The 27,434-nt window shown below is 42.9% G+C and overlaps 1 protein-coding gene across 1 annotated transcript in view; it reads right to left on the bottom strand.

Annotated features, from left to right (window-relative positions):
• Nucleotides 1–7,087: 7,087 nt before the first annotated feature.
• mtfp1 (mitochondrial fission process 1) overlaps nucleotides 7,088–27,434 on the bottom strand; it is a 36,205-nt gene continuing 15,858 nt past the window's right edge. Inside the window, exons 2-4 of the mRNA XM_084324204.1 lie at nucleotides 21,610–21,737; nucleotides 19,033–19,265; nucleotides 7,088–9,785 (exon numbers count right to left, since the gene is read on the bottom strand). Coding sequence (XP_084180330.1) covers nucleotides 9,719–9,785; nucleotides 19,033–19,265; nucleotides 21,610–21,737 — 428 coding nt within the window. The 3' untranslated portion in view covers nucleotides 7,088–9,718. The remainder of the gene's footprint in view (nucleotides 9,786–19,032; nucleotides 19,266–21,609; nucleotides 21,738–27,434) is intronic.

Here is a 27,434-nt window from a genome sequence, read left to right on the forward strand (position 1 = left end):
TTTTTCAAAAAAAATGCATTGTTTTGTATTTCTAATCAAGTACTAAAAACCGCATTTTTCTACCTCAAGATCTTAAGCCGTTTTGAGGCTGGGCTCCAACCACTGTGTGGCCTGGTGCCAACTGCCACATCAACTGCCACATTATTATGCAGCTGAGAAATCTCTGACATCACAGATATGCACATTTTCAGATGACTCAGTTCAGTGAGGGTGAATATTGTGAGAGGAGAATTGGAAGAATTCGCCAATATGAGAATTAGAGACATATATCCTATTAATATAAGTCCACATAGCTAAGAAACAATGGTAAACACTGAAAAAAGCCATTTATAAGATAGTTCCCCTTTAAGCACATGTATAGTCAATTGGTCCTGTTGTTCAGCCTCACAATGCTATTTGATAGTAAATGTGTTTATATGTCCCACCCTCTGGCCTCTGAAGTTGCTAATTTCTTTTTAATTTGGGCCTCACAGGGTTAGCCTCTTAAGCCCGAGATATACAGTAAAAGTGTATATTTTCAGCATTATGTTTGTTTACCAATTATTTTAACTGTTATTAGTGAAATATAAGATTATAGAAATCTCAGGGCATTGAGTCGGAAACCGGCGCATATTGACAGGAGGAAGTGGCACAGCCAAAAGTGAGTGTAGTCTTTTGAAGGAAGAGACTCAGGGCTTTCAAATTTCGAAAAACTACCCTACCCAGCTCACACCAGCCCCTGTCAATCATCTGACTTCTGGATTTACTTTTTAATTTCTCTTATTTTTTGGGATTATCTCCCACAAACCTGAACGTTATTGCCATAAAACAGAACGCAGTTAGTTTCTCTACCTTTCTGTGAACGTCTTGCAAAAAACGGTGTTGCAATATGATGAAAAATGGTGGAGAAATTTACATTATAAAAAAGATGGCAGAATTCAGTACTGTATCTACAAAACCTTCTGTTTAATCATCTTCCCTTTATTCATTTGCTTAGATTTTTCAGGTCTGGTCAATTTTAGCATGGTGTTATTTACAGTCAAAGATAATTTTTTTTTTAAATAGAATTGATATTCTCCTTTGGTTCATTACAATTTACTCAAGCCTAGTAACAGACACACTATTTCTGACACTGATCCATATATGTCCCTAGATTCAGATACCAAGAACATGCAAATGGACCATTTAAAAAAAAATTGTAAATGTTTATTCTACGTCCTTATGGAATGAGTGACATAAAAAGAAAAAAAAAGTAAAAAAAAAAAAAAAAAAAAATATGGGTGGAAGAGCCGCACATTGACGGCCAAAGAGCCGCATGCGAGCCGCGGGTTGGCCACCCCTGGTGTAGTTAGTAGCATCAAAGCAGCCTAATCTGGTAAATGTCTCCTTTGCCCTCTCAAGTACGGCTCTGCGTGTCGGAGACCGAAATGGAAGTTTATTCGTTTATTAGTTCTGGTGAAACAGCTCCACCCTCCTTCTTTTTTCCTTCTTCCTCCTTTCTTCCTTTTGTGGTCTGATTTGATATGCTCTGTTTCCCTTTTATTTTCACTTTAGGGTCCCGGGGAAAATCACAATCATTTACCCCCAGAACCTAGCCTTACACTGACCTCAATAAATCGAGTGCTGAGCATAAAACACCTCAATTATTGCCCCGACTGTGACCCGTCCACAAACTCAAGTCATTTACTCAAGAGGTCTCTCTGTGTTGTCTCTCTCTCTCCCTCTCTCTCTCTCTCTCTCTCTCTCTCTCTCTCTCTCTCTCTCTCTCAATGTCTTGAGAGTGCGTATGTACAGTATATGTTCCTTGCAGGTTGAGATGAGAGGAATACTGTGTGTGTGTGTGTGTGTGTGTGTGTGTGTGTGTGTGTGTGTGTGTGTGTGTGTGTGTGTGTGTGTGTGTGTGTGTGTGTGTGTGTGTGTGTGTGTGTGTGTGTGTGTGTGTGCGTGCGTGCGTGCGTGCGTGCGTGTGTGCGTGCGTGTGTGCGTGCGTGCGTGCGTGCGTGCGTGCGTGCGTGTGTGTGATTCTGATTTCTGACTAAATAACCCCTGGATCAACACACACACACACACACACACACACACACACACACACACACACACACACATACAAGATTGACAACTGGGCACACTGGGAAAATGCCCTTGGGCCTGACCACCATGGGCCCCAACAACAAAAGGTCCCCAAGAGGCCCAGGATTCATGTGTATATTAACTGCATTATCACACTAATTTCAATTGTTCCCAGCATACTGTTTAGTACAAGGGCCCCAATTTTGTCAGATATGCTTTATCAAAAGGCTCCAGAAGAGTTTTTTGTTTTATCTTTCTTCCTGGGTGAGCATGTCCCCAGGCCCCCAAGTTACATATGTCCCATGGGGGACGGAGGACATAGCACCCACTTTCCCAGGGGAACCCATAGCGACATTATCCAGTAATGGTAAAAATATACAACTGTTTTCATTCAAATACTGATCTCCTCAACACCAACACGCACACACGCACACATACAGTTCTCTCATATCCAAGGAATTATATAGACACCTACCAGTGGGTAAAATAAATAAAAGATTCATACCAACTTCATCACATCACATTGACATCCACATTGCACTGGATCTGAAATATGCACTGAACGCACTGAAATATAACTACACTTCAAATACGCACACACTGAAATATAACTACATTTCAATCACACATGGTGCATACACAGCAAAAGAAAAAAAAACTTGACAAATTGTTTTGTCTTGCTTGTCTGTGTGTGAGGGACCGTTTCCCCTCTCCCTGCGTCTGGCTGGTGGTATTGTTATTAGTGTGGGCTGTGTGGGTGTGGGGCAGGCTTTAGATGATCTGGGAATTCTTGGAGAGGAGGCAGGGAGGGAGAGGGGTGGAGAGAAGGGGGGGGCTTCTCTTGGCCACTTGTGGCCTTCAGAAACCCAGGCACAAATCAAAGAGGGTCGTGGCGATCGGCGTGACAGATGAACAATGCTCCCATTTTCCCCAGCCCCTGTGAACAGAGCCATCCATCACGGGAGGGGAGATTAATTCAATTCATCAGCTCTTTGTCTCCTCTGGGCCCCTAATGCCACCTGATATTGCTTGGGGGAGACTCATAATAAATGTTTGTGGATCTGATCGGGGGCCTGTGCGCTCGTCCTAGACACCGAATTAAAACATTACTCTTTTACACATTTACAGCTCGGGTCTCGCCAATAACATGGTATATTCCCGCCAATTCCAACATTGTTCCGATCAAGATGGATTCTGGGGAGGGAGGGGGGGGGGGGGGGGGGGGTTTGCCCAAGGCGAAGAACAAGTACATAAACAGTGGCTTGGAAAGTGAGATGAGGTTTGGTGATGGAGTGGGCTTGGCCGTTATGGAGGGAAAAAACAGGTCCCACGGTCTTTTCCAGGCGAAAGTGAACACTTGTCTTACTAAATTGGTTTGGTCACTGGGGTAACAGGGTTACATTGGGATCCTGGCTTTAGTAGAATGGTGTCACAAGGCCATCTTTGGCTTTTTGGGGCAACAGCACCTGGCGCTTCAATCAATACATTCAGTTCCAAAAAACAATATAGGCCTTCGAAAGTAGCCATCACATTGGACAACATTCAAACAGGGCTTTGACCCTTGTGACCAGGGGTGTAGTTGAGAGGGCAGCGCCCCCCCGGCCCCAACCCCTTCTTTCAAATGGTCATTCAATGCTCACCGTCTACACTCTGTAATCACTGTCAGACGGTAAGTGTGCTCCCTCACGTGACGTCCAAAAATAGCAGAAATACAATCAGAAGTGCAGTTGCTTTCCCACATCTACACCACCATAAGTCTAGTGCTTGTTACTGAGCAGATGACCACAGAGCCATTTACTACTACATTCACCCAAACATCATTCGGTCTCTGCATGTCGCCCCCTTCCAGGAAAGGCCTGAAAGCCCTCCAAAAACGACTGGCCCAAAGCCTCGTGTCTGTAGACTTGAGTCATCGCAGATTCATCATGTTGGGAATGCAGGCCGCCGGCAGCCCCTCAGCTGGCCCGCATTAGTAATGCTAGTGAGGCCCTCTAGTGGCTGTTACGTGTAACTGAATATAGTATTTGTTTGCCCATTTAAAAGTATAGTGGGCAGTCTTATTTTTTATTGAAGCAATATTCACTCTAAACATGTCATAGGTTATCGTCATCTTGTTCAGGCCATATGCTATCTGAACAAAGGACCACCCCCACAATCTAAGAAAACAATGCAAAGACTCATCTGTAAAATGGTGGTTGAGGGACAGTTTCTAGAGGTGGTTCTTTAACAAATAAGATAACACTACCTTTGAAGACAAATCATATCAGGGATTAGAGTACTGTACATGGCAGTTCAGAAGAGGTAATACCATGAAATTAAAGTACATACTGAAATTCAGAAGAGTAAGTACGAAGGAATTTAAGTATATTGATTCTGAAGAGGTAGTACCATGAAATAAATTGGGGTAAAGTCGCATAAGGAGTTAAAGTAACTGAAGTTGGGCACTTGTATTTAAAAAATAATGTATACTTCAGTTACAATAAGGCTTTTCCAATGTTTTACCAACTCAACCACTGCACAGAAATGTGCAATTTTCTTTTGAAAGTGTTCAATGAGCACAGCGCAGCCATGTTGGAAGAAATAACTAGACATTCCGTGCCAAGGGATCCTGTGAGAACAGTCCTCATGGAGCCAGGAACTCTGCCTACCTAATCTACTGCCCAGTATGTAAACTATTGTTTAGAGTGTTGGGAATAGAGTGTGGGGCAGCCAAGCAGGGAATCGGATCATTTAAAACGTGGTGTGTGTTACACCAACCAGCTTACTCAATACAAGGAGAAACAGATGCTGAAGACAAAAATTTACACATTTTCTTGAAAGAAATGTATATATATACAAAACGTACACCATTAAGGAGCCAAGTAATCAGAATCAACATAACTGCATCCACCATTTGGATCATAGCCTTCAGCAGGTCGCATGGCTCCTATGCATTCAATAATGTCCCCTTTAACCTGCACTGAAATAATATTACTACATTTATTTTGGATTAAACTACTCCAGATTTACTCTATTTTATAACACTGGAAGTTTGCCAAGATGCCGTTTCCACTTAAAATACCAGAAAGCATCATTACATTTAGAGGACAGTTAAGTCCTCTAAACACCCACCTTTGCACACAAATTTTAGATGTCAGGATTTAGATTTTTTTTTTTTTAAGAAAAAAGCCCCCCCTGCAGTCACGGTATGGACAGTATGCCCAGGAAAGCCCACATGTGCAGGCCATCCACAATACACAAATGTGGGCTACCTTCTATACCAAAGAACCAAATCCCAATAAAAACCACTTAATGCAAAGTATGTTTTATTTAAGTTAAGAGGGAGCAGATCAACTTTTGTAGAGGAAATCCCTCTGGGGTCGGTAATGGATGCGGCCTCCTCTCCACACGCACAGGTAGTAGCTCATACCCACAGCTCCCGTAGCCATCAGCAGTACCGCAAACACCACCAACACGAGGAGCCACACCGACCACTCCTCCATATCTGAGAAAACATAAGTCAAAAGCTCAAGGGTTTGATTGAAAATTGTATTATTGCAGAATGGGTACAATACAGTACAGCTCAATACACACAATTGTTAAGGGGATGCAGACCAGAGAAAGACTGTCATCTTGTTTACATCAGGGTCCCCCATTTTCAATTCATCATAACATATATGACATACATGACATAGATAGACAGTACTGCTACATCTATACATTTATGACATACCAGATTTACAAATACAGTACCGTTTGTGATACAAAGAGTATTTTTTTTTTTATATTATATTTTTAGGAGGTTGGGTAGGTGGGGTGGGGTGGAATCCATAGTCCACATCATAGTATGGATGGACAATCCCAATCACCACTTCTCCCTAGAGGGGAATATAAACTATTGCAATTAGAGGGAATATGTTAGAGAGTGCTTCACCTTGCTCCTCTACAATATATGGTTCCAGAGGGGCAGCTGACCAGGCCTCAAACTCCGGGGTCAGTTCAACTAGCGCTGGCAGTGGGGGCGGACTGTTGGGCCAGTCTGGATAATCCAGCTCCATAGACCACATTCCAGGCGCTTCATCTTGAGGGCCCTCATCAGTGATGATCCATTGGCCAAGGACAAAGCGTGGAACCCCTTTTGACAGAGAGAGTGTTTGTTTAAGAGGCATCAAGAGGGTATTTCCAGCTGTGACTAATATTCAACATTCAAAGGAGGCATCTTGATCAACACGGAGGAAAATAGGTAGTTGGAGAAGGCTCCTTACCTGACTGTGGCGCAAATGCAGCCACAACTAGGCCCGTCACAAACACAAGACTGTGAGCAAGAAGCATGACAGCGTCTAACCAACCTCTCAGGCCCAGCCACCTTGCTCTTTTTATGTGGGCTGATGCACTTCATCAACAGAAGTGGTGTCAGCTGTGGCCCACTGACTCAATCAAGATCAATTACTGCCACTTGACTTTACATCTCCCCCCGATCTGATTGGCTTCGACTGCGGGGGGGGGGGCGTTCCATTGGTTAAAAACCGAGCCCTCGCGCGTTGCCAGAGCGCTATCTCGCCCCCATCTGTCTGTGGCGCCGGCCGGGTGCTGGATCCTCTCTGGTGTGGATCGCATTCGCAACACAGTGAATAAAAGATGGGACACGGACGGCAACAAAGAGCAAGCTGGGATTTTTCTCCCCCCGGTGCGCGTGTGCTGCCATTCAAAACCAGAGCTGTAGATTGGTGTGGCTTGCTTCACAATGACACGTTGCTTCAGCAGTTGGTTTCTGTGAAAGGGCTGTCAATCATGTCCCCCCAGCACTGCTCAGCTTAGCCTATACTTGTTGTTGCCACCTAGTATCATCAGGTACCAGGGGGCTCGTCGTGGCCCCTTACAGGAACGGTTTCAATTCAATTTCAATTAGGACATGGGGTTTCCCCCACCACATTTGAGTGATCTGATGTAGAAATAGTTTTAGTAGTCTCTATACAAATCAAGAATGAATGCTTCATCATTAGTAAGTGAAGTGTTTGCTCAATTTATATTTAAATTGAATTGGAAACAGACATTTGTTGGTATCATTAATTTATTCAATTATAGATTTCAGAGTATCAGTATATAACATATTTTCCTTTTTCCTCTACAGTGTTTTAAAAACAGTTTGGCTACATGGTGAGAAGGCAGCTGAGTTCTAGCTGCCCACTCCAATAGATCTTTGACTTTCAATTATGTACTATCACATTTAAAAAATGTTTTCCATTTCTATGGGAACAGCATAAGACAATCGGGTAGCTGGTTAGACTTTTCTTTTTTAAAGGATGAAAACATACATTAAAACACTGCTGCAAGAACACATTGGGTCTTCTGAACTTGTAAGTGATGAAACTAAAACATTCCCTTCTATCCAGCATGCAAATCTAAAACATTTAATTTTACAATTCAAATTTGAAATGTTAGCACTGTTTGAAAGACAGTTGTTTTACATCTTTTAAGCATGTCTCTCGTCATGAAAAAGTAAACAATATACATTGTAAAAAAAAAAATGCTAAGATAATATGACTTAAAACTGACACAATTGTACAATACTTAATTACTTATTGCTACGTTAATGTTTGGGTGTAAAAATATTGGCAATGCCAAGTGATCTCAGCTCAACCTGATCTTCCAGAGAGTTCATCCAAAATTCAAAACCATGTATTATTTATTTCCCTTTGTCTTTAGGCTACTTTAAATGTATGAAACAATTGATGTGATGTTGAAAAAAGAGCGAACAATCCCTTTAGAAAATTGTGAGTCCCATTTATGTCAAAGATGACTTATTTCCCTTGCATAGTGCAGCACAGTACATAGTATACTCCTGGGTTCCTCGAAATATCTTAAAGCCATGGCAACAATATTCATATTTAAATATTCCTGATCCCTTCCAGCATCTCCTGCATAGGTAAAACAACAGTATGAAGCTAACCCTCACTTACGACGTCTATCCGTCTTAGAACAGAATGTGATGATACTACAGTATTTCAGTGACGTGGCATAAAGATGCTCTTAGTGCAAAACTCAAAAGGATCCCAGAGAGACCGACACTAAGGTAGAACTAAACAATTGATTAAAAATAAAAAGTGCATAAAAAAATCTAAGTGACACCAAGCGACACCCTTTTTTTGTTTTGAGGCAAGAACTAAAACAGAGAAAACACAAAAGTTAAAAAAAGAAAAGGTATTGAAGGAGTGGGCCTAAACAGCAGACTGACCGTGTTGGGCTGTCATTACAGTACCTCAGTATAGACGGTTTCAAAGTGACAACATTCTTAAAAAGGACCCACGTTTATTTCCTGTTTGCTAATGCAATAGTTGACAGGAATTACATTTGGGTCCAAACTGTTCTCTAGCAATAAAGTCCGAGTGAAACAGTCTATATGTTATGGTTACGGTACAGTGAGAGTGTGTGTGTACCACTGAATCTCTTGTCTCAGTGGAGGTGGTCTGGATGTGAGGACTGGGTCGCTGGCGAGAGTGCAACACTGGAGACATTCTCACAGGTTCTCCAGACAACATTCTAGGACTGTCCTCCACTTCAAATACATTCTTAGTTGACCAACAGTTGTAGGAATTTGTCGACTAATTGATTAGTTCATCTAATCAAGACTTTATACATTTTTTTAATTTGGTTTCCTACATGCAATCATGAAGGAGCTCTTTAAAGCTAGAGCTCACCAGAGATGTGTGCTCCTCATTTATCAAGACCGAACTCCTTCAGCATGGAAAAAAGCATAAACAAACAACTAATCGACTAACAAAGTCTTGGTCGACTAAGATTAAACTGACCAATTAATCCACTCATCGACTAAGATCATACTGACCAATTAATCCACTCCACTAAGATCAAGCTGACCAATTAATCCACTCATCGACTAAGACCAAACTGACCAATTAATACACTCATCGACTAAGATCAAACTGACCAATTAATACACATCGACTAAGACCAAATAGAACAATAATCGACTCAGAGGGGACAGCCCTAAAACACTGAATGTCCAACCCATTAAAGTGACAATTGAGTTTTTTTTCTTTCTTTAAAGCCTATGTGATAGTCAGTTTAGTTCATCCAAAAAGCCCTGTGTTGTCTCATTCAGGAGGCAGCAGGTGGTGTAATGGCAGCAAAAGTCAATATGAAGAAAAAAAAACATTTCTACATATCACATGCGGTGGATTCGAAACCATCTAACTGATTCACCACACAGTTTACAATACAAAATGACTTAAATGTCCACTGTATAGCAATATCATTGCTAAAAATGCTAATAACTTCTTATATTATACTCGGTTTGTGTTTAAAATAACAAAATAATGCCTCCCTCCAGTATCAGAAAAGTACAAGTGGTTTTTGGGATTAACTGAAAATTCTCAGAATCAGACAGACCTCATAAAAAACATTCAACCCAGAATCTCCTCGAGCTGGAGAGAATGCCCTGCCACCTACTTGAGTATATAGGAATATGTTAGACATTATAACATTCCTGTTAAAGTAAATACAATTTTACATTTGAAACCATGTTTGACTGCTGAACACTAGTCTCCAGGTTGACCTCAGGGTTTGGAGTTGATGCCTGCTGTGTTGGTTTTGTGCTTCACAGTGAGGGTTAAGCAGCACAGGTATAGCTGGGGTGGGAGGGGGGGCTAACCTGTCATACATGCTAGCCCCCTTATTCCTCTTTCTCTCCCCCTCCGTAGGCCTTCCGAAGGCTGGAGTCCAGCAGGTAATCCACTGACCTGGAGAGGAGAAAAAGGTTTTATTTTTTGCCGTTTAAATTCCCTGTGAAATGGTGCGGAGAACATGTTTTGTTTCTGTTATTTTACGTGTTTCAAAAGGAAACAGGATGTTTGCACAGGATAAGTTGAGATTTATATTTAATTTGATTTGTTTTACCCCTAGTCCTGTTTCCTACTTACCTAACCTAACAAACAGAAAACAGTGCGTCATGGTTGATGGTGTCAAATCTCCTTATCTTGACAATCCAGTCGGTGTGCCGCAGGGATCGATCCTTGGGCCATTACTGTTTTCCCTGTACATCAATGACCTGCCTGACATATGCCCTGACTTCAATGTACAGATGTATGCTGACGATGCAGTCATTTTTGTACATGGTAAAAAAAAACTGACCTGATCTCATGTAACCTCACAAATGCAATGAATAAGGTCCAACACTGGTTGCAAAACTCATGCCTACTGCTAAATACAAAAAAACTGTATGCATGATGTTCAGCTGTTTCTGGAGGGGGGAGGAACTGGAATTGATTTCCCATTTCAAGTACCTCGGAATCATCTTGGACTCGAACCTATCCTTTAACACTGAGTGCCACGGACGCTTTATGTCGTTAGTTCATGCCGCCAGTTGAATGCCAGCAACGCGTTTGTTTGTAGTTTTTTTTTTATTAGCGATTTGAATTCATATTTCATCAATCGAGCCTCACGCTAGTGCTCCAAACTCTCTCTGAGCTCCATTGGGAAAATACCGCCCCCTATCGTCTCTCCCTGTGTAACTGCACCCCATTGGATTAGACTGGTGGGGGGGGGGGGGTCCAGTTTCCTCATTTTACTTTTCCGGCCAAGCCATCTGAAGGATCGAAGTGATTGCCGAGCCGGAAAACAACGTGGAATACATATTTACAGTACCCAGCGCTGAATCAATAAACACGATCGATATTTGGAATGGCGATCAGGAATTGGAATAATCTTTTTGGAGAACATCTGATCTGAGGTAAGGAATCTATTTGACCAGTCTTAGGGTAATCGGATCTGTTTTCACCTATATATCAGCGTGTGTGTGTGTTTCTGATCAGGAAATGAGAATAGATTTTTCAGATTGCTTCTCTAGCGTGCATAAATACACATATACTATCGATAATCTAGCGTTTATTTGAAAACGTTTTTTGTGTATTCCAGAATATTCCAGTAAATGCCGTTTATCACGGAAAAGTTATATTTTCCTGAAACTTTCAAGAAGACAAGGGATTTTCAAAATGCTATAAAACGGAAATGAACAGATTAAAAAACAATCCGTTTTGACAATGTTGACTGCAAACAAGTCATTGATAAGCGACGGGCAGATTAGACACATAGCCATAATTTAAGACATAGATTATGCGTTCACAACGCTATCATTGAAGTGGGTGCTGGCATTCAACCATGTTTTACCATGTTAACCAGTGGCAACCAAAGTGTTAAGAAATGTCAAAAAAGTTAAACACACAATTAATTTGTATTTAGTTAATTTTAGACAAATCTGGCCTTTTTTAACAGTTGATGGTGCAAAAACATATCTTCATTGCATGATATTCTCACACATTGAATACGGCTTCACAAACTGGTCATTTGCTGGTGTCACTTGCCGCTTATGGAACTGTCAATCAGCAGTCAAGAAAGCTGACTTCATTACTGCCTACGCCCATAGTCAAAATCTGCAGCTCCTGGCTCTAACTGAGACCTGGATAACCCCCAATAACTCATCAACACCTGCAGCATTATCTACAAACTATAACTTCACTCACACACCTTGACCTTCCAGACGGGGTGGAGGCACTGGCCTCATGAGACATCTCCTTCATGGGCTACAAACTTAACACCACTCCCAGAACTGTCACTCTCCTCTTTCGAATATCATGCAGTATCCGTCTCTAATCCTTTCAATCTCACCATTGTTACACTCTACCGCCCTCCAGGTCCGCTCGATCACTTCACAGATGTCTCACTCAGACGCAACCTGGCCTCCCTATCCCCCTCCACCCTCTCCTCTGACATACTATCCGCTCTACCTTTGAGTGACACCTTCTCTGCTCTCTCCGCAGAGATGGCAACCTCCACCCTCCTCTCAGCCCTTACAACCTCCTTCGACAAGCTCTGTCCCCTCGTTGAGAAACCTGCCCGCCGTTCCCCACCCAGTCCATGGCTGACAGATCCAGTGAGAGAACAAAGACAGGTTCTGAGAGCAGCTGAAAGGAAGTATAGAAAGTCACGCCTCACTGCTGACATCGATACATATCACAACCTCTTGTTAACATTCTCCAAAACCATTACTAATGCCAAAGCTTCTTTCTTTCACCATAGGATCGAGGCCTCTGCAAAGAATCTACGCAAACTGCATGCTACCATGTCCTCCCTCCTCCCCCACCCCCCCCTCCCTCATCTTTCTCTGCCGAAGACTTTGCGATCTTCTTTGAGGAAAAAGTGGAGAACATCCGCAGCTCCTTCTCCCAACCCCCACCCATTCCAAATGCTGAATCGAGAACCTCATCCTTCACTCTGTCATCTTTCTCTCCCATTACAGAAGCCGAGACCCTGACACTGGTAACATCGAACCGTCCAACTACATGCCAGCTGGACCGGCTACCCTCCCCACTCCTCCAGACCATAGCACCAGACATCCTCCCATTCCTAACTGCAACCATCAACTCCTCACTCAACTCGGGGGTGGTCCCCACCTCCCTAAAACAAGCCAGTCACGCCCCTCATAAAAAAAACATCCCTGAACCCTACCGTCATAGGCAACTACCGTCCTGTCTCTCTTCTCTCCTTCCTTTCTAAAACACTTGAACGTGCTGTATCCAACCAACTTACTGCTTATCTCTTAGGGACCTTCTAGACCCTAATCAGTCAGGCTTCAGGACTGGTCACTCCACAGAGACAGCCCTCATTGCGGTCACAGAGGCACTTCACTTAGCAAAAGCGAAAGGCCTCTCCTCTGTCCTGATTCTCCTAGATCTATCTGCAGCGTTCGACACAGTCAACCACCAGATCCTCCTCGCAGCCCTCGCAGGAATGGGAGTGGCTGGCTCTGCGCTGACATGGCTGTCATCATACCTCAATGACCGCTCCTACCAAGTGTCATGGAGAGGGACCCTGTCGGCCACCCGCCCCCTGCGGACGGGTGTCCCCCAGGGCTCTGTTTTAGGACCCCTTCTCTTCTCCCTCTACACTAAATCACTGGGTAACATTATCACGTCTCATGGCTTCTCCTACCATTGTTATGCCGACGATACTCAACTCTTCCTCTCCTTCCCTCCCTCAGATATCCACGTCTCTGAGCGGATCTCGGCCTGTCTGTCCGACATCTCCGCCTGGATGACGACCAACCACCTCAAACTGAACCTAAGCAAAACAGAATTGCTCCACCTGCCGGCCAAATCCTCCGCCCTGACCGACCTTTCCATCACAGTCGAGAATGCAGCTGTGACCGCGTCCCCGACCGCCAAGAACCTTGGTGTTGTCCTCGACGACCAGTTGAACTTCTCTGCTCACATCGCAGCGACAACCAGAACCTGCCGATTCCTCCTGAGCAACGTCAGAAGGATCCGCCCCTTCCTGACAAAAGAAGCCACCCAACTCCTTGTCCAATCAACAGTCATCTCCCGCCTCGACTACTGCAACGCACTGCTCGCTGGCCTCCCGGCCACTGCCACTAAGCCTCTTCAACTCATTCAGAACGCAGCGGCCCGCCTGATCTCAAACTTACCGACGTCGGCCCATGTCACCCCACTTCTTAGGGACCTGCACTGGCTCCCCATTGCTGCACGAATCCGCTTCAAGGCCCTCGACCTAGCATACCGTGCGGCAAAGTGAACTGCTCCCGCCTACCTCCGGTCAATGGTCTCTAACTACACACCCTCAAGACCCCTACGCTCTGCATCTTCTGGCCGCCTCAGACCTACTCCTATCCAAGCTCCGGGAGGGTCATCAAAGAGAAGTCGCCTATTCTCAGTCCTTGCCCCACAATGGTGGAATGAACTACCCATCCCAGTTAGGACAGCCGAAACACGTCCAATCTTTCGCCGTCGACTAAAAACGCACTTCTTCAAACATTATCGGAATTAAAAAAAAAAAAAGAATCTAACCCTAACTAACCGTACTGTCATGCACTTGTCCTAATAAACGAACCTACACTGTAGCACTCAACACTTTGATGAACATTGTTGCTCAGCTGATAGAGTTGTGCTCTTCCTGATGGCTTGTCGTACAGAACATGTAAGTCGCTTTGGATAAAAGCGTCAGCTAAATGACTAAATGTAAATGTAAATGAAACCCATCGAACAGCTTTATCATAGAGCCATCAAGGTATTTGCCAGGAAACCATTGGCATACCACCATTGCAATATTCTGAAACAACATCGTTTTTTGAGCTTTGAACATTTCAAAGTCTTAAAAAGCGCTCGTTTCATCTACAAATGCCTACATGGACTAGCTCCCCCTCCTGTACAGGAATTCATCTACAAAAAAAGAAACACTGAACTCTGCACCAGGTCAGACACCAGAGGTGACTGCATGGTCTAACGTAGACGGACCACGCTTGGCCAAAAAAGGCAGTCAAACATGGAACAGTCTCACCATTTCCATAAGGGAAGGCCCCACCCTTGCTTCTTTTAGAGGGCAACTAAAAAAATGGCTGAAGACCAACCAGTCATGTGAACACATGTGACATATCTCTAGCCACTAGTATTTCTGTGTATTGCTGTTATGTATTTGTAAATTTTTTACTGTTTTTATGTGTCCTGCAATTTTTACACTCCAGTGTTCATTCATTTTGCATTATCCCGCCCAAAACGAAACAAAAAAAATAAATAAAAATGATGCTGTTGATCAGTAGAACCCCTAGTCCTGTTTCCTACTTACCAATGATGCTGTTGATCAGTAGAACCCCTAGTCCTGTTTCCTACTTACCAATGATGCTGTTGATCAGTAGAACCCCTAGTCCCGTTTCCTACTTACCAATGATGCTGTTGATCAGTAGAACCCCTAGTCCTGTTTCCTACTTACCAATGATGCTGTTGATCAGTATAAACTCTAGTCCTGTTTCCTACTTACCAATGATGCTGTTGAGTCCATGCTCATGCTGGTCTTCATACTGGATAAACACAGCTGCAGCTACTGTAGCATTACAGAAGTAATGCAAAGTGAAGTCAAAGGGGTCGTGCTCCAATCTGAAACAGACACTAAGACCTACTCCACGGTGCACCCAGGTTTATTTCAGGGTTTGTACAGACTGGAGCACGGCCCCTTTGACTTTGCATTCATCGTATGGCTAACAATAGCTGCAGGTTATCCTGTATGAAGAACAGCATGGACTATGCTGAGAAAGGACTCTACAGATCGACAACATAATTGGTATTATTACTATATATACACCATGTATACTATTATTATCATTGATGGAATATGCCGCCGTTCTACTTGAAGTAGGAAATGGGGCTAGGGGTCCAGAATTCTGGACTTAGCATTTAGCACAGATTTGATGATTAGGGATCCATTGAAAAATCGTAAAATAATTATCACAAGCATAAAGCAAAGTCTGGGAGAAACCTCACTTTTGCACTCAGGTTTTTACACCGGTTCTTGTAGCTACGACCTCACCAGTTGTTCCTACCATGATCTTTCAATGACATGAACGCAGCACAACACTATGATTTGATTGATATGAAATTATGGGCGTCCGTTCAAATCTTGTAGCATCGAGACCTTCTTCCTTCCTTTTCATTTACTTCAGATCACTGATAGAATTTACCTACCTCAAGCCCTGCCCACTTTTGTTGATCCTCCAATCACAACTTGTCAGAGGGAAGCAGGAGTTCTGATAGGAGGATCAGGAGAAGTGGGGCAGGGCTTGAGATAGGTAAATTCCCACACACCAGCGTCGTAAAAATCAATCATAACATGTGCCGTCAATGTCGTGCTTGCAAATGGTTCAACATCAGAATAGATACGATGCAGTCACACAACAGTAATACTCATGTCCTCATATTCCATGCTGGGTAATGGTTTTAGAGAAAATAGCCAGCGGCAGGCTGGGATGCTGCACTGCAAACTAAACGCTTGGCACACAAACTCCAGTGATATTGATTGGGAAATGTTCCAAATTATATTATACACTCAACGCACACCGCTATTAATTCTAGTACAACATTTCATTGTATCATATTTTATTCCATTACTAATTTATTCTATTACCTCATCAAATATAAATACACACTTTGTACACTCACTCATACTTTCCCCCATCATTCTTCCACGTGCAGTACATGCATGCATAAATACCCCACAGACGGATCCAAACCAGGGTTTCTGCTAGCAATTTATTTGGCCGACCAACGTGGCCAATAAGATTCTAATTGACCTAATTTATCTAATTTTACAACATGTAAACTTTAACGGCCATGTCATGCAATACACATGCAGTCATAAAGAAGTGCATGAAAACATGATTAAGGGAAGTAATCATGAGTCCTCATCGGTCACAGCACAGGAGTCTTGATCCATTTTGTGAATATATTCGTTCTCTGATCTAACTGTGTTGACAGACGACTCCTTGGCTTCAGACAATCTCACGTTAACTCAATCAGTGCCAGAGGTCGCTGTTTACCATGTGGTAAGAAGGCCACCACTTTAAAGAATAGGGATACATGGCGGTGTTTGCAGGGCTCAAATTATATTTTACATCATAGCTATGGATATAAAACTATTGCCCATTTGACATCGAGTATCTATTGTTCAATTTGTGAAAAAGAAATAATTTTTTCATCCATACATTCCCGTTTTATACCGTGGTGAATATGAGTATAGTTTTATAGAGTATTCCTGTCTAATCCCAGAAAACGCCGCTATGCAGCGTTTAGTGCATTTCACAAAAAAATGTGGCATTTCTCGCCTGTATCAACAATCAATCTGAAATCAACGCTATATTATCGGTATTATGTTTCATCATGAATGCATGAAAGGGTGGGGGGGGGGGTAGTTTTTCTATGCTTCGATCGTCACCAACGGAATACGTTACACATACATTCGGATCGCGGGAAAGGGATTCTTCGATCAACGCAAGATTGATACCATATAGCCCTTACCTTGACTAGGATGTACTCCAAAAAGAATATTCCAATTATTGATGTCGATCGTGTTGCCAACATAATCCACCAAAGAACATGAACCGGGAGTGCTTGATTCTCCTCAATCCATGTGTTATAAACGCTTGTCCTGCCCGACAAGGAAAACCCGGACCGGACTTTTTAGATCGACACACAGCCCAAGCCAGAGGGTTTCAAAGGAAGTGCAATACTGGCCGCAAGGCGGCAGTATTGGACGTTTGAGATCGCAATCTCAGACTCATTCTCAATGATAACACAGGCTCCCTCGATGGATTATGAATGGGAATATCGAATAAAAGAAATAACGATAGAAAATCCGACTTTTCTCGGGTTTGGCGCCCAAGCGTTGGAGAGTTAACACGACATATCTCGGGTCTGGCGTCCAATGAGTTAATACTCAACATGACACACTCGACACTAAATGAGTTAAACTCAACATGACACACAGGATACTCGGGAATACTGCGCCAGCCGCGGCTCTGCCCCTTCCTCGATGAGTTACCTTGATGAGCACGCTCCTTTCCAAAAAGTTGAACTAGTTTCAACTTTATGAGCTGGGAGCGCTCCGACCAAAAACGCTGCCGCCGAGAGCTCATAAAACGCGAGGCGCGGCTCTGGGAAGAGGAGCGCGCCTGTCACTTCTCCAGCATAGAAATTAATGACAGAAAGGAGCTGACAACTCATAAAACATCCGCTATCGACACAAGCCCTTAAAGAGGTGGATCATAAGTAGCAGAAGCTGGGAGTAGTGACCAAAGGGTTTTTAATGTGTTATTCCTTTTTATTCTTTTATTGTCTATAAAATGGAATATTATTGTATGTATTTTTTTTTATACCACACATCCTGACATACAGACACTACAAACACCCACGTCCACACACCAGTGCATAAATCCACTGACACCAATGATGAAGGACCACAATGGAAACAAGCCTATGGCTTTATTGTGTTTATTTGAATCCTATTGATAAATGGAGAAATGTATACCTGTTCATATTGGGATCAAATGTATATGTGTGATTTCCATTCTAAATCAATAAACTATTCTATCCATCTATCTATACTGCTAACGTTATCTTAACATAATTAGCAAAGCATAGCAATGTAGCTCGTCCTGTTTACTTCATACTTGTTGCCTTGCTGAAAAATCGGTTTGTTTTCTGTTCCATCATTACTGCCTCACTGTTTCCTGCATGTTCCTCTTCATCATTAAAGTTAGTAGTGGGGGAATTTCGTATTAACAGGGCTGGCACACTGGACACACGCGAACAGCCCCAAAGTGCCGCTGAGCGCCAGGCAGCCAGTTTCCTTTCAGTGTCTTTTGCCTTTGAACTTGCCTTTGTCACTGCCAGAACATGCACTTGCCCTCTCGTCGCAGGACAGGGCAGTATACTACTATGCATCCAGTCAAATTTGTACCTCACTGTTTACTCATTTTTACTCACTGTACTTAGATTGTACTTAGGCTGTACTTTAGATTGTATATTGTATATTCCTCTTTTACTTACTTTTTTTACTGTATGAAGCACATTCTCAGGGGCTCATACAGAACTAAGCATTTCACCGTAAAGTACATGTATTTTATTGTGACAACTAATAAACAAACTTGAAACTTGAAGCCACAGCTGCCTCACACTAACGCATATTCACTTGCGTTAGGGGCGACAGTGGCTCAGGAGGTATAGCGGTCGTCTGGTAGGTTCCCGGTTAGATTCCCACTCCTCCTGTGTGTCAAAGTTTCCTTGAGCAAGACACTTAACCCCTAACTGCTCCCGATGAGCAGGTTGGCACCTTGCATGGTTGCCTCCGCCATCGGTGTGTGAATGTGAGGAACAAAATCGTAAAGTGCTTTGGATAAAATAGCTATATAAATGCACCATTTACTTGCTACACTCAATGTAAATGTAAAAATTCACTTTACATTTTTAATTAAATTTTTTTTTCAGGCCACGATGAGTCATTGGCCTGTAAATACTGGCTAACAGGAACCCTGATCCAAACCCATCATCAACAAACACAAACACACAAATACAGACATCAACAAGAACACACATCAACACAAGTACACACACCAACACAAGTACACACACATCATCCCTGTATGCAGACCTGTCGATGGGCTTGATGATGAAGGGGATGGTGGACAGGCCGATGGCGGTCGTGGTCCACTTGCGGACAGGGAGGGGCCAGTGGGTGGCTCTGCCCAGCAGGTAGAGGGAGCCGGCACACACACGGTTGATGGTGAAACCGGGGATGGCCACCGAGGCCAGGGCCTGCCACACGAAGGTGTCCACCACGGCTACCGCCACCCTCGTCGTCTTGCCGGGGTTGTCGCCGTGGGCCTGGGGTTGATAATACAGTCACAGACAACAGGCGGTCAGTATGAAAGACAGCACTGTAAGACAACAGCTGTTGTTGTAAGCACTTGGCCTTGGAATTCCTTATTTCAACTTTCACAAATATCACAACACAAGCCTGGGGCCGTGTGCTCCATGCAGAACAGGACTGTTACCTTCTGTTCTAGGCTGCTAATGCGGAGCAGAATTACAGCTGTCATGCAGACCCACTGTATCGTAGTTAACATTAAGTGCATTGTGTTGTGATGAGGCGCAATGTTAAATCATGGATGATCGCCGTGTGTGTTGTGTCTGGTAGATGGTGTCTGTAGGCTATTTATTTTCTATTGTGGGCGAGAAAGAATGGATAAATGTCTGGTTATTGTGCGTTTCCCAAGTTTTTCTCAGCAATGACTTATGATTGCAACAGCGTAAACAATTAGGTTCTAATAGGCCTTTATCTGTCAAAATGTGTAGCCGTACCCGGCCAATAACAGGGACTCTGCGTTTAATTGGGTCTTGGCTTTGAAATTAAGTTTGACGGTATAACCAAAAATATATAAATCTAAAAACAAAAGATTAAAAAAGACATGCCAAATTAGTGCTTCTTTTTTGTTATTGTAATAGAACTGACTAATAGATCTCATTGGGCTGTTTAAAATGATCAGAATCAGTGAGTTTACATGTTTTTTTGCTCATTTCTTTGTTCTTGTTGCATCTTGATTTTACTCACTTTTATTTCCCCCTTGTTTTTGTTGTTAACACTTTGAGTGCCGGCCTCCGTGTCCTATTTACCCCGTTGAAAGCCACCACCCACTTCAATGACAGAGCTCTCATATTAGCGAACGCATAAACTATATCTTAAATTATGTGTCTAATATGGCCGTCGCTTATCAATGACTTGTTTGCAGTCAACATTTTAATTGGTTCATTTCCGTTTTATACCATTTTGAAAAACGCTCTTTTTTTGAAAGTTTCAGAACATTTCAGAAGATTCTGTGATAATCGCCCTTTACTGGAATACACTGGAATACACAAAACACGTTGTAATTTTTCTGCCTATTTATGAATCGTTTTCAAATAAACGCTAGATTATCGATAGTATTATGTATACTTATGCACGCTATAGAAGCGGGCTGAAAATCGATTATCTTATTTCCTGATCGCACACACATATGGCACACGCTGATATATAGGTGAAAATAGCTCTGATTATCCCAAGACTGGTAAAATAGATTCCTTACCTCAGATCAGATGTTCTCCAAAAAGATTATTCCAATTCCTGATCGCCATTCCAAATATCGATCGCGTTTATTGATCCAACGCTGGGTACTGGAAACACACATTCTCCGCTGTTCTGGTGGTGGGCAATGACTTCGATCGTCTCCGGTTACTTGTCTGACAAGTAAAATGTGGAAGCAGGACTTTTTTTTCTCCATGCGTTTCATTCAATCCAATGGGGTGCAGTACCATCCGGAGAGACGATAGGGGGCGGTATTTTCCCTGTTCGAGTTCAGACAGATCCCCACTGGTAACGTGAGGCTAGATTGATGAAATATAAATAAAAAAACGGCATATCTCGTTTCTGGCACTGAACGGTTGGCATGAAATAATGAATTATGCCGTGGCTGGCACTCAAAGTGTTAATATCCTATAGGTGAGTTTGTTGTTAATATCATATAGGTGAGTTTGTGGTTAATATCCTATAGGTGAGTTTGTGGTTAATATTCTATAGGTGAGTTTTACATGTTATTATCCTATAGGTGAGTTTGTGGTTAATATCCTATAGGTGAGTTTGTGGTTAATATTCTATAGGTGAGTTTGTGGTTAATATATCATATAGGTGAGTTTGTGGTTAATATTCTATAGGTGAGTTTGTGGTTAATATATCCTATAGGTGAATTTGTGGTTAATATCCTATAGGTGAGTTTCTTCTGTAGTTAAATGTGTATTTGTGTGCGAGTGTGTGAACATGATGTAAATGAGAAATTATTGGGGGATGGTAAGGGTTGAGTTGGGGTGTGGCAGGAGGGTTAGTGAATGGCGTGTTTTTATACTGTGTAATCACGACCATCTGTTTGATACTGTACTCCATGGTTACTAATGCTGTCATCTAACAGAAAGCCCCTGGAGGCTACTATGTACTTCCTGTAACTTTTCTATTTAGAAATGTGCAAAATAATAAACCAAAGCAATGTCTGTACCACCAACAAAAGAGGTATATTTTGTGTATATAAAGATAACAGCTAACATACCACTAAAGTCTACATCTAACTTGATATAAAAGCTATAAACATGGCTCTTATTTGCTCTCTGCAGACAAAATGATCTCTCTCTCTCTCTCTCTCACCACGGCAGCCTTCTTCCCTTTGTCCACGGCGTCAGCAGTAACGTAGGCGGTAGCCACTGCGTAGCTGGCCCATACCATGCTCACCGGCACCAGGGCACGGAAGGCCTCGCCCACCTCGTTGGCATAGCCTGGGGGCACACACACGTCATGCCAGGTTAAGATATGAGCACAATTAAGACTTTTAACAGCCTTGGCCGCTGTGAGAGCCCACTAACACATCATTGCTTTAGCAGTAACCCCCCCTCCCCCCATAGGAGCCAAGACTTCAGGCCTGGGGGGAAAGCATTATGTATTAGTATAATAATTCCAATTTGAGTGTTGGAGCCCTGCCAGCTTATTGGAGGGACTTCATTTACTCATCCTGTTCTCACAAGCTGTTGTTCACCGCAGCAGCCACCTCTATGGGTGAGAATGGCTGGTGACCTTTATTTTGCAGTAATACACACTGTTCATTCCAGCAGCGTTGAATGACTAATATGTCCTTGGTCTGTCATTATAGCATCTCTGGGGCTACTGGCGCCTCCATGTGGCAATAAATCATAGCACATGTAAAGTACAAATAAGCATTTGGAAAATGACCTCAAAACACGAGTATATATATCTATGCTTGGGCCAGAGAGAGTCTAGCCGATGCAGGCCGGGGGTTAAGCCCAGTCCATTGGTACCAATCAATTACTCTTGTAAATTCACCATCGATCCTAATTTAATCAAATGTTTGTTTAGGAATGAGGCCAGGCATAAATAATGGGGACTGTGACAGCAGCATATGGTGCAGCTGAAAGCATGGCGCGGGGAGCCAAAGTGCTCTGCATTTGTCCGCTCAGGTGCAAAGGAGTCACATTTCTGCCACCTCAGTGGATCTTTATCTCTGTATGGGGGATAGTGGGCAGTGTCAGTGATGCAGTCGTAATATGGGAACTGGTAACACGCCACGCCACGTGCACGCGCGGGTACGTGCATGCGCTCAGAACTGATTTATACACACACGCACGCACACACACACAAGCGCATATACGCAAGTGCAATCTTTCTATCATACAAGCTCTTCTTGCTCTCTATTTGTGTGAATGTGCGCGTGGAAAGCTGGTGCGCAGCACAGACGCTTGATTCAATATCATAAGCAGGTAGACCCGGCCCCATCACGAATTCCGAGCCACATTAGTATTCACCTCCACTGCCTGTGTCACACAGAATGAAGGGGGAGATGCATTCAGATAGCCAACACCCAGACACTTAGTCTACCTGCGCTTTTTGTTATGTAAAACGGTGGCCGGGTACTTATCACAACGAATGGATACAGCGCATTTTTGTGTGCGCGTACACGCGAGTACACATCCGTGCGCGATCGCGCGTACTTCTGCCTCAGTGATCTGGTAACGCGGCGTGTAACCGGGTGTGACCGCGACTGCACCACTGGGCAGTGTGCACAGCAGGGCTCCACACTGGGCAGCCTGCACAATGTGCACATAAGGAACCATATCACGTTACAGTTAGGCTAAATATCACAGGGCTCTCTCATTTGTACAGGGGTTTTAGGCTAACTAATGGATTCATGCTCATCAACTCCGGCTGGGCAATATGGGCAAACTTTATTATATAAAGTATTTTTCACAGTATGATGATATCTGATGGTATTTGACTTAATATTTATAAATAAATAAAAAGAAAAGCATACATGTATATATTGTATATATAAAAAAGTATATATTACATTAATACCAATGACACTGATGTCACAATGCAGCTTTTATTCAAACAGGTCTATTCTCATGGAATTTCCAACACATCTTTTTTGGTTACTGAATAAAGAAAGATTTAATAAAATACAGGCTAATTAATGATGGTATCATAACAAGAATAGTCTCACAGTCTGGCAAACGGCCGCACTGCCCCTAACACAGCCACTGGTTTATAGACTACAGCCAACCCAAACAAGCTGCTGTGATTATGTGCTGCTGGTGCAACCGGACATCAGTGCCAGAGCTTTGGCATCTATTAAATGTGGAACATTATCACAACATAGGAAAAGATGCTGTGCAATGTTTCCTAAATCAAGGCTGACAGGCAGTGTAGCCTTGTGTTACATTAGAACTAGGGTTGCCAACTTTCTCACCACCAAATACGGGACAGACGGTGGCCTGAAGGGGACAACACCAAATGCACCAAAGAATGTGCCGTCTGGCACAAACAGCCTCTCTCAGTCGGACATGAAACAACACCAAATAATCTGGGTTCTTCACAGGAAAACAAAGTCCGTGGAACGTTTCTATTGTATGTGCCTTGCACAACTTTAACAGGTAAACCAATCAACAAAATGTTGAAATTGCACCTTGTAACAACACATTATGTAATAAAACCGCATTATGCAATAACCCGATAAAATGTAATACATTTTCACTTCATTATGTAATAACACCCACATTGTTATTATCTGCCGCAACAGCCCTCAACACAATTAATATGTAATACATTTTCCCCATTTTGTAATACATTATTATATATTAGGTGGTTATTACAAAATGTGTGAGTTGGACTTTCTTTTTTAATGAAAATGTAATAATATTGTGACCAAAATAAACTGACGGTCTGACGCAGTCTTCTAGCATTAACTCATTCTGCGCCATCGCTTAACACTTTGATTACCGGCCATTAACATGGTAAAGCATGGTTGTAACTGAGGGGTACAATTCCCTGACTGTATTAATCAAGTATTAGTATCATTAAACTACTACCGTGTATGTACATTACTGGCCAATACCGTACACAGGTATATGATGCGAACTTCTCCACAATAACACGGTTTCCACACAAATACTTGTTTAGAATATTTATTACATCAAAAGGTATTATTACATTTATCATTTGAATGCACTTGTAAGGCAAAGAATGTGCGTAGGCAAGTCAATACTGAATATTAGGAATTAGATCTGGGGATATTCTGGGAAGGGGGGTGTACTACCGGTTGTAAGCCAGCAGGGGGAGGCAATGCTCTATGAAAGTCAAGGGGTCCACGGAGGCGATCTTACTCCCTGGAGCAGCGGAGAAAGGCAGCCTCTGTACTCTCAATGTGCGCGCCGCGCAGATGAAGTCGTGGAGTCTCTGCTTCGACAGAGACGGGCTCGAGTGATGTCTTCACGGGCATGTGTAGATCTCACAGCAGTGGGGTAGACGGTTCTCTGCTCCAGCCGCTTGGTGAAGAATGAAGAATAATAATCCTGCCTGGTGGCTCTGCAATCACCGGTGTAGGTATCCTCTGTGGTGCGCGGTAGTCCACAGTTGAACCTGACGTTACTATCCTATTAGCACGCGGCAATAAGTGCTCTATGTAGACGCACAATTACTCACTCCACGTGGTCTTTGACTCGTAATGAAGGCTTTACTATTAAATAGCGAACGATACGTTAAACAAACGTAGTAGAATAACACGACTCTATTTGAGGCAATACGAGCCCTGCTGTACCGCACGTTGCGTAGTGGGTAAGGCTTTACTTGGTAACTGAACCAGACTGAACTGAAGGCGAACTGAAAAGGAAGTTCTATATTCGCTGGTCATATTTATACGTACGGTGGACAAATAGTGCCGCTCTGCTTTCGGTAGCCGTATTCATGGGCAGAAGCGGGCATGTTAAGACAAGTCATGTCGGTAGCTTTCAAGTCAGGTCTAGGGGGTAAGTCACTGGCGCCTAGGGGATCGCTTCCAATAGGAGAACGAATATTATGGTCTGTCCTGTACCAGGTAAAGGGATATTCCGTGTATATGTACAAAGAATATACAAGGGATATCAAACGATATACAAATATTATACATGGGATCTCAGGCAATAAATATATATATTCGGTTTAATCTGACCCTTTGTAACAATGGTTAAATGCCACCACCCACTTCAATGATAGTGTTGTGAATGCATGATCTCTGTCTTAAATTATGGCTGTGTCTAATCTGGCCATCGCTTATCAATGACTTGTTTGCAGTCAACATTGTCGAAACGGATTTTTTTTTTTTGTTTTTTTTTTTTTTTATAAATCGGTTCATTTCCGTTTTATAGCATTTTGAAAAGCCCTCGTTTTCAAGGAAAATATATAGATTCCGTGATAAAAGGCATTTACTGGAATATTCTAGCATACACAAAAACGTTGTAATTTTTCGGCCTATTTATGAATTGTTTTCAAATAAACGCTAGATTATCGATAGTATATGTGTACTTATGCACGGCTTGCACGCTATAGAGGCGGGCTGAATAAATATCGATTCTCTCATTTCCTGATCGCGCACACACACACGGCAAACGCTTATAACTCTGTGAAAACAGCTCTGATTATCCTAAGACTGGTAAAATAAATTCCTTACCTGAGATCAGATGTTATCCAAAAAGATTATTCCAATTCCTGATCGCCATTCCAAATATTGATCACGCTTATTGATTACAGTGTTGGGTACTGTAAATACATAATCCACACGTTTTCCGGGCCGGCGAGCACAATGGATTCTTCAGTTGGCCTTGACGGAAAAGTAAAATGAGGAAACTGGCCCGCCCCCCCTTCGTCAGTGTAAAGTAATGGGGTGCAGTTACACAGGGAGAGACGGGGGCGGTATCTTCCCAATTGAGCTCAGAGAGACTCTGCAGCACTAACCCGAGGCTCGATTGATGAAATATGAATTCAAATCGCCAACAAACAAAAAGATACGACAAACAAACACTATATAGCGTCGGGGGTACTCAAAGGTCGGCATGAACTAACGAAAAAACGCGTCCGTGGCACTCAATGTGTTAATGCGCCAGAGGGCGCTAGTACGCCATCGCTTTAATCAATGGGGGGACTGCGAGATTTGCGAGTGCTTAAAATATATCTTATATTATAGGTATGGGTCTAATACACCCGTCGATTGTCAGTGAGTTGCTTCCAGTCAACATGTAAAAAACTGATTATTTTTTCATCCGTACATTTCCGTTTTATACCGTTTTGAATATCAATATAGTTTGCGATTCTTAGTAATCCCAGGAAAAGACGCGATAATAGCCCTTTAGTGGAATACACTAAACACGTTGTCATTTTTCGCCTGATTATCGAATCTTCCTGAAATCAACGCTAGATTATCATTATTATCCTTCCTCATGCAAGAATGAAATGGCCCTCGTAGCGCGACGCTCCCGCCACCTCCTCCCACTTGGCACACAGCCACACACACACACACACACACAGATAGCTTTGATCACGGTAGAAAGAAATATCAGATCAACGCAAGATTTTATATATAGTGTTCTTACCTGTCTCTGATGTGATGCAAAAGAAATAATCCAATTATCTGATCGCCATTCCAAATACTGCTCGTGGAGGTCCGTCCTAGGGCTGGGCGATAAAACGATAACGATAACTATCGCGATAAATTATTTCCTCGAAATAAACATGAAACGTGGTCGCAAAGTTTCGATATATCGATTGTCCAAGCTTGGCTCCGTTCAGCCTCGGCTCTCACACTCACTAACAACAACCAGCGTTACGTGATGACGTGCTTACGCACAACAGCTAACAACCAATCAGTGAAGGAGATGGCCGAGACCCGGAAGGAGGTAGGACTCACTCAACAACAAGGCTTGCTAGGCTAATTAGCTTGCATGGCGTTGTTTTATATATTTACGTGCCGAGTATGTGTGTGTTTTGAATTCTGAGGCCACGTTTATGGTAGTGTGGGATATACAGTGGACGTCGTTTCAATATATTGTGGCGGAAGAGAGTATTTTAGTGTCATATTTAGCACATTGTCATGGAATACACAGCTTAGAACCAACAGGCTGGCTAGGATAACTAGCTTGCACGGCACTGTT

This window comes from Notolepis coatsorum (genome assembly GCF_963971535.1).
Source record: "Notolepis coatsorum genome assembly, chromosome: 11".
In the NCBI taxonomy this organism is placed as follows: Eukaryota; Metazoa; Chordata; class Actinopteri; order Aulopiformes; family Paralepididae; genus Notolepis; species Notolepis coatsorum.